The sequence below is a fragment of the Megalobrama amblycephala genome, linkage group LG1 (assembly GCF_018812025.1).
Source record: "Megalobrama amblycephala isolate DHTTF-2021 linkage group LG1, ASM1881202v1, whole genome shotgun sequence".
NCBI classification, from domain to species: domain Eukaryota; kingdom Metazoa; phylum Chordata; class Actinopteri; order Cypriniformes; family Xenocyprididae; genus Megalobrama; species Megalobrama amblycephala.
The window spans coordinates 5,338,967-5,351,954 of NC_063044.1; the positions used below are offsets into that span (position 1 = coordinate 5,338,967).

The 12,988-nt window shown below is 40.0% G+C and overlaps 1 protein-coding gene across 4 annotated transcripts; it reads right to left on the reverse strand.

Annotated features, from left to right (window-relative positions):
- Positions 1–1,926: 1,926 nt before the first annotated feature.
- On the reverse strand, positions 1,927–11,590 carry LOC125260972 (ecto-ADP-ribosyltransferase 5-like). Of its 4 annotated transcripts, none has more exons than XM_048179600.1 (4): positions 11,473–11,590; positions 4,698–4,768; positions 2,901–2,988; positions 1,927–2,825 (listed from the first exon to the last, which is right to left on the reverse strand). In XM_048179600.1, exons 3-4 carry the CDS (start codon positions 2,949–2,951, stop codon positions 2,034–2,036), a joined length of 843 nt encoding a protein of 280 aa, XP_048035557.1. In that variant the 5' UTR covers positions 2,952–2,988; positions 4,698–4,768; positions 11,473–11,590; the 3' UTR covers positions 1,927–2,033. The 4 variants fall into 4 exon arrangements, with proteins under 4 accessions (XP_048035557.1, XP_048035703.1, XP_048035493.1 ...); XM_048179746.1 differs by having other exon boundaries at positions 2,901–3,261; XM_048179536.1 differs by lacking the exon at positions 11,473–11,590 and having other exon boundaries at positions 2,901–3,261; positions 4,698–5,796.
- Between the last annotated feature and the right edge of the window lie 1,398 nt (positions 11,591–12,988).

Here is a 12,988-nt window from a genome sequence, read left to right on the forward strand (position 1 = left end):
TATCTAAACGGGGAAAAATCTAAGATAACGATAGTAAACTATGGAGTTCCGCAAGGATCAGTGTTAGGCCCTCTGCTATTTTCAATATACATGCTGCCACTCGGCAATATTATAAGAAAACATGGAATTAGTTTCCACTGCTATGCCGATGATACTCAGTTATATATTTCAACACAACCAGATGAAATCTCTAAATTATCTAATCTGACAGAGTGTGTTAAAGAAGTAAAACATTGGATGACTAGTAATTTTCTTCTATTAAATTCAGATAAGACTGAAGTATTATTTATTGGGCCAAAAACCTGTACACAGAATCTCTCAGACTACAATCTGCATTTAGAAGGATGTACTGTTACTCCATCCTCGGCAGTTAAAGACCTGGGTTTTATATTAGACAGCAACTTGTCCTTTGAAAATCATATTTCATATGTTACAAAAACAGCCTTCTTCCACCTCAGAAACATTGCTAAGATACGGAATATGTTATCTATTTCTGATGCAGAAAAGTTAGTTCATGCATTCATGACGTCTCGACTAGATTACTGTAATGCATTATTAGCTGGTTGTCCTGCTTCCTCAATAAACAAGCTACAATTAGTAAATGCAGCAGCTAGAGTTCTTACCAGGTCAAGAAAATATGATCATATATCACCAATTTTATCATCTCTACACTGGTTACCCATTAAGTTCTGTATCGATTATAAAGTATTGCTAATGACCTATAAGGCTCTAAATGGTTTAGCTCCTGTGTAACTGATCTATCGCCCTACAATCCTTCACGCTCTTTAAGATCACAAAACTCTGGACTTCTGGTTGTACCTAGGATATCTAAGTCCACTAAAGGAGGGAGAGCGTTTTCACATTTGGCTCCGAAACGCTGGAATAGCCTTCCTGATAATGTTCGGGGCTCAGACTCGCTCACCCAGTTTAAATCTAGATTAAAGACGCATCTCTTTAGCCAAGCATTCACATAATGCATCTCATACCAGATCAATTGCACATGACTATCTTTGCTTAATGTTATGAACAGCAGCTACGCTAATTGTTCTCCATTTTCTTTTCTGTTTTACCTCGGGACACCCGTCCTGAGGTGACTAGAGAGGACAACAGCTTCAGTTTGGATCCAGCCTCTTAAGAAGACCTCAGATGACCAACACCTATGAAGAGAAGGCGCCAACTCCTGCGAGGACTTCAGAAGACGCAATCATCTGGATCAACATGCACATTGCACAATTTCTATATCCTAATTATTGTTAATGTAATTCATTTTTCCAGGAACTCATTGCTTCTACGTTCAGTTAAACTGCTAACAGTGATTGTAAATTAATTGCCTAAATTATTACATTATTTGCTAACTGCATTCTTTAAATAGTGATGTTGACATGCATTCTCTGTAAAGCTGCTTTGAATTGATATGTATCATGAAAAGTGCTATACAAATAAATGTGAATTGAATTGAATTGATAAGGATTCGGACATGCTATTTATTCACCTGCTGTAGGGAAGTATGCAGTTTCAAACACAGCCAGAGACAGCTGCAAGTGCATCACCAAACTACCTGCTTAAATGTGCATGTTTTTTTTTTTGTTTTTGTTTTTTTGTTTTGCAATATAATTTCAAGATGGAAGTATGTGAACATTCATAAATTATTACATGACTTTTTCAGCATTCTTATCTGTCTGTCTGTCTTCTGAGTTGTGTGTTTATTTACCTGCATTGTTGCTGCTGTCTTTGTGTTGTTTGTAATATTGTTTTTACTAGTAATATAAATAAATTACATTTATTGACACAATAATTTAGTTTTTTTTATTATTATTATTAGATTAGATGGCATTTTAAACATTCAATCAAAACCTACATGTTCATGAAACAAGACCATGTGTAAAATTAATGTAAAAAATATTTTTTTAATCCAAAGTACATTTACACAAAATGAGAACCAAAAAGATTCTTATAACTTTAAGTTTAGAAAAACTTATAGAAATAGAAATATAGAAATACAGTGTTCAGTAACAATGAGAAACATGTAAAATCTACAAGTTAACTATCAGGTAAACACAAAATAAAATGTTCAAAATTGGCAAAATATTAAAGAAAGCAGCATGATTTCCCCTGTTAAACAATGCACAGTTCAGGTCACTTGTTTTTCCAGTGCTGTTCAACACAAACACTGTCTCACACCAGAGATCTGGCTGATCTGTTCTGTTCCTGACAGCAGTGACTTTAAACGTCTCATATGGAGGAATTAGGACCTCTTTCTCATCAGGATACTTTGAATATTTTGTCAAATTAGCACCTTCACAGGTGTAGATTTCAAAACAAGATTTATTTCCAAAACCCTGTATTACCTTACGATCAAGAGAGGAGGATGAAAATGAACTCAAACGAACCTCTTTGTTCTGAACATCAAATTTAACATTTGTACCACGATAAGTTACATAGCATCTATTTTGTGTTTTCTTCAGAATCTGGATCGCTTCTGTTAACAGAAAGTGAAGTGAATACCATTTGAATGTCCCCTCTTTGTATTTTTGTTTGTCAGTACGAGTGGCACTAGTGAAATTACTGTATACTTTAGAGTCTTTGTTAGTGTAAACATGAATGGCGACTGAATGAATTTGTTGCAACTTATCCTCTGCTTTTGTTGCATTCTCTTCACCTTCTTGCCAAGTCTTGTTAAATTCAGCTGAAGCAGACATTTCCTTCTCTAGATATTTTGTCTTGACCAGATGTGTCATGTTCTCGCTACATCCCTTATATTGGTCATCAACAGAATTCAGTGCCATATTCAATGGATATATCTTTCCTGCAGCAGCTCTGTGATCCTGCAGCAACAGGAATCATAATGATCAATCATCAGTATTCATGTCTGTAATATTCATACTAAAATACAAGCTTACCTGTCCTAGAGCAGCTAAAATGAGAAGAAGAGCTTCAATGATCAGCAGCATCTTGATTCAGTCAAATCCCTCAGATGATCTAATAGACCTAATGAAGCACAGATGCTGAATTTCACAAATACAAAAAATCTCCAATACATGGCACAATTAAACATTGTTCACCGACATAAAACAGATTTAAATTCATCTCTTAAACCTGTGATGTTCAGTAATGGAAGTGTTATAGTGACCTTGCAGTATACCTTAACCTCAAACTTACCCAAGAATACTGTTGTCTCTTTTTGTGAAATTCTGACATTTCAGGAGTAATGTTGAGAAGAGAAGATCTGAAGATTTTGCTCATAGCCAGATGGAAAGGACTCTTCAAATTAAGAAATGAGCAAAGTGGCTTTTTTATATTGAAAATAATCTGTCATCATAAAATGCATCTAGCTTTGCTTATCTGATCTCTGCCCAATTCCAAGAAATCTCTTAAATTCAAAAAACCTGCATGGCAGATAGTTAGCTAGATAGCAATTTCCTATGAAACTGTTCAGGAATGTGATTCAAAAAGATTACATACGCCTATACAAGTGCAGTCTTCAGAACAAGATCTAGTTAAAAAAATCTAAATCAAAAATAAATCCTAAACCAACCTCTTTGTTCAAAACATCCTCGTGAAATTCAAGTTTACTACTACAATAAGTGAAACAGCATTCATTTTGTTTTCTTCACTTCTGTTAACAAAATGTGAGGTGAATATCATTTGTATGCCATTAAAAAAAAAAAAAACTTCACCATATACTTTATTATCAGTGTATACATACTGTATATGGTGACTTGAATGATTCACTGTCAATTCCTTTTAGCTGATTTATTGGCATTCTTTTAAACCTCTTGACAAGGTGCGACATTTATACACTCATCATACTGATCATCAACACAAGGCAAGAATGTCTCATGGTTTTGTGTGTGTGTGTGTGTGTGTGTTCTGAGACATAACAATTGAAGTGTAATCTATCTCACGTGGCTTCACATGAGACCTGATCTCAAGAGAATTTCTACTAATTCTTTAGCAATTATGGTACAAAAAAACACCAATGATCTAAGCCAATTTCGGTGAAGATTGCAATCTTCAAAATAAAAGTCCCTAAGAATATATCAAAATGAATTGTGATTATAGGTTATTGAAATTTTAAAATGAATTTCAGGCAATGACCAGTAGATGATGCTATAACCACACTGCAGAAGACTTCATGTCAGTTAATCACAAATTCGATCTGTATGAGCTCCACTCAATCATCTATTTATTGCATGGTTATAAGTTACTGTTATGGTGATCAGTGTTTGCTTTAGTTGGGCTCTTAACCCTTGACTTTTGAACTTAACCCTTAACTGTTGTAACATTTCACTTCCCTTTTTTCCTGAATTTACACAAATTGATAAAACCAAAAAGGCTCAGTTCATTTAAGTTTTGGAAAAACAGTTTTTCACATCTGTATAAAATAATAATAATAATAATAATGACAGGTAATGCATAAAAATCAACATGTTATTTATTATAACATATTAACTTCATTAATATTTGTTTAAAAAGTTATATTTTAAAAAAAGAAATACACTCTACATTCTACATTCAACTACAAACTAGTTTCAAGTTTTCTGCACATTTTAGTAGAAAAATCATGCAATTGAATTTTAGCTTTCTGACAAAAGGTACTGTAAGTTCATGAAACTTCACCTTAAAGTTTAAACATTATACATCTAAAAACACATTAATAAATTTCCCTCAAAAGTTTTCAGTGAAATTCTACTTACATTTGCGATAACTTGGTCCTCAGACTTTGTACTCCTCTGGTGCTCTTATTCATAATGTTCAAGAAGACCTGCTGAAAAAAACTCAAACATGTATTTTAACTCCTTATTTTTCTCCACGTTCAGTGCATACAACAAGCCAAAAAGGACAATGAATGCATCTGTAAAGTCTCCCACGTTTTCCATCACAATCTCCTCTTCCAGGACAATGACAACATTGAACACTCTGGAGAAAAATCTCAAGAATTCTCCTTTTCATTTTACTTGATACTCCCATACATCTGTACTCTAAAAAGCATAAAATAACAGTATTAAGTCTGAGTCCATAATGAATAAACCAAGAGTACTGAACATCCTCACTGCCCTAAAAAAAAAAAAGTTTAACTTTTTAATTATGTCTGTAAATGTGTTGTCTCAGTGGTTTCTTTATATTCAAGATATAATATCAAGCAAGGTTAGCCATCATTTCCAAGTAACTTGTAAATAGTTTTGCAAATATAAATACTGTAAATATCTCTGTATAGTAGTAATCTGTAGTAAACTCTGTAGACTTAGCTGGTGCTTTCTCTGTATTTCTCAGTGTTTATTTAAGCACAAAATTGTTGTGTTCATGAGTGAATTGTGTTGTGTTTCACTGCTTACTAACTCCTGAAATCCCTCAGATGCTGAAAGAAAACAAGAAACACAATAGAGTTTCACAGATACTAAATATGTGACTCTAATATATACATTTGTACAATAAATATGTGTTCACCAACTTCTAATGCAGTTTTGAATTCATATAACTGGTATTTTCTCCCACACTTAAGAATATTTTTGTCTCTTTTTGTCATGGTTCTGTGTTTTCTTTTCATTCATTTTAAGAGTTCAGGAGCAACAACAAAAGAAGAAGATCAGAAAAGGCAGTCCCTCACAGCCAGGTGACAATCTTTAAATGAAGACATGAGGAAGTTTGGTATGTAGGCTTATATCACAAATAATCTGTGTGCATACAGTTGTTACGGTATGGTGGTGTAGAGATGAGGCAGATACGGATTTCCACAATAACATAGAGCTTTAATCAAACAAAGGCAAGGAAACACCAAACATAACGTTAACACAACAGAGAACGGACGAGGAGTGAAGGGAGTGAGTGCAATATATGGGGAGTGCTGACAATAGAGTCCAGGTGCAGGTGATGAGTGCTGATGAGGAGCTGACGAGGGAAGTGAGTGCAGGTGTGGAGAACAGGAGGATCTTGGGAATTGAAGTCCAGGGAAACAAGGGTTCTGTGACATTACCCCCCCTCCCGGTAGGCGCGTCCTCGCGCCGTAGATGAAACAACCGGGAGGGGGGCGGGCGCCCTGGAGACCTCAAGCTGGTGCAGGGGGAGGAGCAAACTGGAGTGGAGGTCTCCAGGGCAGGTTCAAAAGCCATGGCAGGTCAGGGGCTGAAGGCAGCCATGGCGGGTCAGGGGCTGAAGGCAGCCATGGCGGGTCAGGGGCTGAAGGCAGCCATGGCGGGTCAGGGGCTGAAGGCAGCCATGGCGGGTCAGGTGCAGCGGGCAGCCATGGCGGGTCAGGTGCAGCGGGCAGACATGCAGCGGGCATACATGGCGGGTCAGGTGCAGCGGGCAGCCATGGCGGGTCAGGTGCAGCGGGCAGCCATGGCGGGTCAGGAGCCGAAGCCTTCGAGGCGTTGAGCCCAGGCGTCGCTGAAGGACTGGCGGGTGATGGCGGAACCGAAGGCTCCGCCGACCGAAGCGCAGCCGGGGCTCCAGAAGGCCGCAGTGAAAGCAGGAGGACAGCCAACAAAACGAACACTGGGGGGAGTGAGGAGGCCAACTGAATCCGAGGGACGGAGTGACGGAGCGGAGACGGAGGAGTGAAGTCCAGAGGGAGGGCAGGCTGATGAATGACCAAGGTGTGAGTGGAGGCAGGATGGATACTGGTGAAGCTGGAGGACTGAAGGGCAACGGTGGAGCAGAGGGAGGTTGGAGCCGGGGTGAAGGTAATCGCCCAGAGGTCCAAGGTGGAGATCTGGGCGAGGGGGCTTGAGGTGGAGGTGCAGTATAGACATGACTTGGAGGAGGCGGGAGAGGGAGGCAGGGAGGGAAAACAGTCTTTACAAAGTTCATAATGAAGGGCTCGGTGGCGGAGACTGGCGCTGCTTGCTCGGCGGCGAAGACTGGCGCTGCTTGCTCGGCGGCGGAGACTGGCGCTGCTTGCTCGGCGGCGGAGACTGGCGCTGCTTGCTCGGCGGCGGAGACTGGCGCTGCTTGCCCGGCGGCGGAGACTGGCGCGGCTTGCTCGGCGGCGGCTGGAGCGGCTTGCTCGGCGGAGACTGGAGCGGCTTGCTCGGCGGAGACTGGAGCGGCTTGCTCGGCGGAGACTGGAGCGGCTTGCTCGGCGGAGACTGGAGCGGCTTGCTCGGCGGAGACTGGAGCGGCTAGCTCGGCGGAGACTGGAGCGGCTTGCTCGGCGGAGACTGGAGCGGCTTGCTCGCCGGAGACTGGAGCGGCTTGCTCGGCGGAGACTGGAGCGGCTAGCTCGGCGGAGACTGGAGCGGCTTGCTCGGCGGAGACGGGAGCGGCTTGCTCGGCGGAGACTGGAGCGGCTTGCTCGGCGGAGACTGGAGCGGCTTGCTCGGCGGAGACTGGAGCGGCTTGCTCGGCGGAGACTGGAGCGGCTTGCTCGGCGGAGACTGGAGCGGCTTGCTCGGCGGAGACTGGAGCACTAGGCTCGGCGGAGACTGGAGAGCTTGGCTCGGCGGAGACTGGAGAACTTGGCTCGGCGGAGACTGGAGAACTTGGCTCTGTCCAAAAGTCTATAAGCCAGGCCACCTCACTAGGTGGCTCACACAGGGTTGGAGCAGGCTCTGGAGATACTGGAGCGGGCTCTGGAGATACTGGAGCGGGCTCTGGAGATACTGGAGCGGGCTCTGGAGATACTGGAGCGGGCTCTGGAGATACTGGAGCGGGCTCTGGAGATATTGGAGCAGGCTCTGGAGATACTGGAGCGGGCTCTGGAGACACTGGAACGGGCTCTGGAGAGACTGGAGCCGCTTTCTTCCTCCTCCTCCGCTTACTGGGCCCAGTAGAGGAATGAGGGTTCCGTGTGGGGCAGGCAGGGAGTTCGCTGGAGGGGTATGCGGAGGAAGCCGGAGGTTGACTGACTGGCCCGGCCAACCGTGTCTATGGATGGACTAGAGACAGACACCCATCCTGAACCCAATCAACGATAAATTTGGAATCATTTAACCACAAAATGGAATTTATGGTTTCGCTTAAGGAGAAACGATAATCGGGTTCACTAAAACGGATGGTGTCATCATCTAGTCCATCCAGAAACAGGGAGATCAAAACTGCTTCAGGCCAGTCAGACACATAAGCGAGCTCAACGAACTCCTCCACATACCTCTCCAGCGAACGACCAACCTGCAGGAGCCCGATGAGGCGATCGCCGGCCGACAGATGGATGAGAGGCATAGGAGGAGCACGAGCCAGGAAGCCAGGGAAAGTCTCCATCTTTCCTTTGTGGAAATCCAGTCGTTCTTTGGTCCGTTCTTCTGTTACGGTATGGTGGTGTAGAGATGAGGCAGATACGGATTTCCACAATAACATAGAGCTTTAATCAAACAAAGGCAAGGAAACACCAAACATAACGTTAACACAACAGAGAACGGACGAGGAGTGAAGGGAGTGAGTGCAATATATGGGGAGTGCTGACAATAGAGTCCAGGTGCAGGTGATGAGTGCTGATGAGGAGCTGACGAGGGAAGTGAGTGCAGGTGTGGAGAACAGGAGGATCTTGGGAATTGAAGTCCAGGGAAACAAGGGTTCTGTGACAACAGTGCTCAGTGTTCATATTTGTCCACACTACAGGGTGTTAAAAAGTAACACTGAAGCTATGTTGAATTTAATAAGATAATTGCTATTAATTAGGTGATGATTGAGCATTAGTGACAAACACATGCTGTTAACAAGCAGAATCACTGAAGGAAAGAGAAACAACAAGAACAGAAAAAAAGAGACAAGCAGAAACAACAGGAGGCTTTTTCATTCAGCGCAACAAAGATCGGCTGCCGCCTGACAAAAGCAATGCATTCTAGTTAGAACATGGATCGGCGCTGCAGCCGCCTTACGATCACCAAGTGCCATCAAAGTACCGTGAGAGCAAAACGAGGCCAGCCGCATAGGTCAGGCTCTGCAGTTGAATCTGTGGCTGCGAAAGCCTTGATGATGACACACTTTATTCTCATTGTTCAGATTCTGTGATGTGTGTGTTGCATGTTTTTTCTGAGACAAGTTCCTGTATTTAATCTTGATTAAAGGCTAGTGTAGTTCATCTCGAACAAGCCTAAGACCTACAACTGACTTCCAGACATTACACATTATTACACTTATTACTAATCAGTAATTATTACTAGTCAGACTAATTTATTTCTCTCATACGTATACATAAGTTTAGATGTTGATGTTTTCTTGAAAATAACAGATTAGTTTGAAGTCACTATTATGGAGATCGGTGTTTGCTCCTGACTTTTGGATTTTCTTTTTTGTTTTGTTTTTTTGCAAAATGCTTTATGTTGAAGTGCATGATGGAAGTCACCAATCATAACTCATCCATGGCTCCCAGCATGCATTGCAGCATGAATAAATTATGCAGCTGTATTGTCCTGTTTTGTCATGAATTCTTACTATTTGCTTTTATTTTGCTGTTGTTTTGTCGGGACGTCAGTAGTTTGTTTTGTGATGTTTAGAGTTTATTTGTTTGACTGAATATTTTGTTGAGATTCATATGCTGATTCTTGATGTACTGGTACTTCAAATAAAACTTAGCAATAAGTATAAGGGCTAGAATCCAGTTACAGTTCTTGTGTTTCTGCTCATCTCTTCTCTATTTCTGTTCTTGTTACTCTTTTTCAGTGATTCTGCTTGTTAACAGCAGGTGTTCATCACTAATGCTCAATCATCACTTAATTATCTAATTAACTTCAACACTGCTTCAGTGTTTTTAACACTATTGGGATTTTGCTGTGTTCTCTCTCTCTCTCTCTCTCTCTCTCTCACACACACACACACACACTCAGAGAGAGAGAGAGAGAGAGAGAGAGATAATAAACTTGAACATCTAAGGGATGTTGACAAAATCTTTGTTAGCAACATGTTTGGAGTAGGCCTATTCATGTTCAGTTTACACAAAATTTAAAAAACATAAAAACCAATAATACAAAGGAAATGTTCAAACTGTGTTTTCAGATATGTATTTAGCATGTTTTAAGAGATCTATAGACATGATGCATCTACATCATCTAAAATGTTTAGCTCATCTTATCTATAGCTAATTGGACTCAATGTCTCAATCCCTATGGAAAATTGGCATGCCTTATGTCAGCAGTGAAATTTAAGTGGTGCAGGGGAGGGGAGGGATATAATTCGTGTCATCAGGTGGGCACCCTCCTTCATGGACATTTTGTTGATTAACCCACAACGTCTCCAGAAGGCTCAATGGTGACACCTGTCATCCCAGGTACACCCCCCTCAACTCCATATCCTCTATCTTCATCTTGCCGCCAAGTTTATGTCCTTACTTTTAATCCATAGCCAATTGCTGCTACTTTCAGCTGCATTCGACAAGAGCATTATTGCTTGTTGTAGAGAGCAACCCCTAACCCCCATATACCTTAGTAGATCAGTTGGGGATGTGGTGACAAAAACCCTACATCCCACTTCCACTGGAAAAAATCTTCATTTTCCAGCCATTTAACATGGCTTCGATTGCCAGTTTAGAGTACAATTTTCTCTCAAATGCTTTCTCCACTCCATCCTCCCATGGTACTGTAAACTCCATAAAATATGCCAGCTTGACTTTTGTGGACCAAAGGACCATATCTGGCCATATCTGGAGTGTTGTAACCCCAAAAGTTTACAATGACTTCAGTAGTTACTAGAGACTTATCATGTTTTTCGCTTTAGAATACTGATCCAAATAATAAGTAATTCCTTCTGAAGGATTTGGTAATAATTCATTACTAGTGGGTTACCATGACCTTTACTTTAGAATTAATTATACATTATGCATCATTCATGTTAATTATGAACCTGTATATAGTAGTTCTTAGTAGTTCTCTGGGTGGTAATGAAAAAAATCAGTAGTTACTGATTAGCTCATTTGTTCCTGTGTAGTTAATCATTAATGAAGGATCAGTATTGTAAAGTGTGACTGAATAAAGAGTTTTTTTTTTTTTTTTTTGCAGGCCGGTCATTTTTCACAGGGAACCTCAAATGTGTTATAGGGTTTATAAAGAACAATAACTATATGGGAGAGGCTACAACATTTTTCCATTTTTCAAGGATGTTCTTTTAAAACAGAACACACAACATTATTCAACTGAAGTTATTTGTCATTATAAATGTTTAAAAGATGTTTCAAGAATTTTACTCTAAGAATGTTTTCTCCCAACATTATAAGGCCTTTTTAAGAACCTTCTACAAGCAATAAAATAATGCTTTTGTGATGGCCTTTTAAGGCCATTATTAAAGACCAGATAACATTGAACAAATGTTCTATTAATGTTACTGGAAGAACATTTGTTCATAAATTTGAGAGAACCTTGCCAGAACTTTGCGAAAGTTATGAAGTTATGAGGAAGTTATGATGTTAGCTGGGTCCCTCAAATAGAGAACAAACCATTAGCATATTAGCAGTTATAACTTCTATACTGATAGACAGATCAGAGTACTTGGAGAACAGCTTATAAAAACAACAAAATATAACATATAACAAGCACAACCAACCTTCTTGAAAAAGTATTCATGGAAGCGAACGTCACAGCTGGTCATATGAGGGAGATTCATGGATAATATTCATTCCATTCATGAAGAACTCAGCACAGAGTCGTGACCGTTGTGTCAGTACCGGCAGAAAACAAGAGAGACATTGTGATGAGCAGATTCTGATCATGGAAATGTGATTTTTTTTTACTCCAGATTCCAGCAGGATACACAAAAACATCCATCAATTCAGTCTTTTAAGGGTGACGATAAATAAGTCAGTAGATAGACAGTATTACTGATACTATTTGGACACATCTGAATTGTAAATATAGCTGCAAGCAGCAGTTATGAGGCCAAACACAACAATGATCTGAAACAATTTTGATGAAGATTGGGCAAACTTTGATGAATCTTCAAAGAAAAAGTGAAAAACTGAGTTTACCTAAGAATCTGTCCCTAAGAATATGTACAGAGGGATGAATCATTATTTGAAGCTATGGTATAAAAAAGACAAAATACATTTCCGTCGGTGACCAGTAGGTGATGCTGTAACCACTGCAATCACTGTTTTTTGTTTAGTACAACAAAGCATTGCAAACATATGACTTCACTTTTTGTATGATTTCCACACCATCATTTATTTATTGTGTTACATGGGAACAATTTTGACTGGTATTGTCTGAAGATCATCAAACTCAAAGAAGAGATGATCTTATGAGAGCTCCAAGGTGTATCATATAAAACTCATCCATGGCTCCCAGAATACACTGCAGCATGAAGCATGTCATCATTGATTTATACACTGATTCTTGATGTCTTGAAGTGAGTATACAGGTATTCAAAATGTTTAATGTACAATGTGTTTTCAAAATCTGATTAAAACACTGCTGAACCTTGTGCTATAGAATTACAAATCAAAGTAATAATCAAAAACATAAAATTATTAACACATCACCCATACTATCAAAGTTTAGACACTGGATGTGATCAGGCCACTAGATGACGATTGTCACCACCAATAACTAGCTAAACGTATTGATCACATATTTGTCATAATGAACGTGTCTTATAAACACACAGTTACAGAAGCCAAATGTTAAAAAGTCAAGGGTCAAGATTCCAACTAAAGCTAACACCGATTGCCATAATGGTGACTTCAAATGAAATAAAACATCAACATCTAATCCTCTGTTAAATCTCCGTTAATAGTTGTCCACATTGAGTGTCTGCTGGGAAACTTCCTGCTAAAATCTTGAAAAGAATGTTAAGGGATAATGTTCTAAAATTGTTATCGCTGAACATTTTTTTTTTAATTGCATTTATTTCAACAGTAACATACTGTACATTAAGGTAAAGAACTGTGCAATAAACAGTGAAATACTGGCAATTATATTTGTTCCGTTAATTTACAGGAGAATTTTTTTTGTTCACTGGAAACACATTCAGTGTTTATTTCATTTTAGAAAAATAACTTAAGTGCCTTCATAGCTTTTTTTTTTTTTCTCTAGTAATGTTTTCAGCAGCAAGATTTATTTTG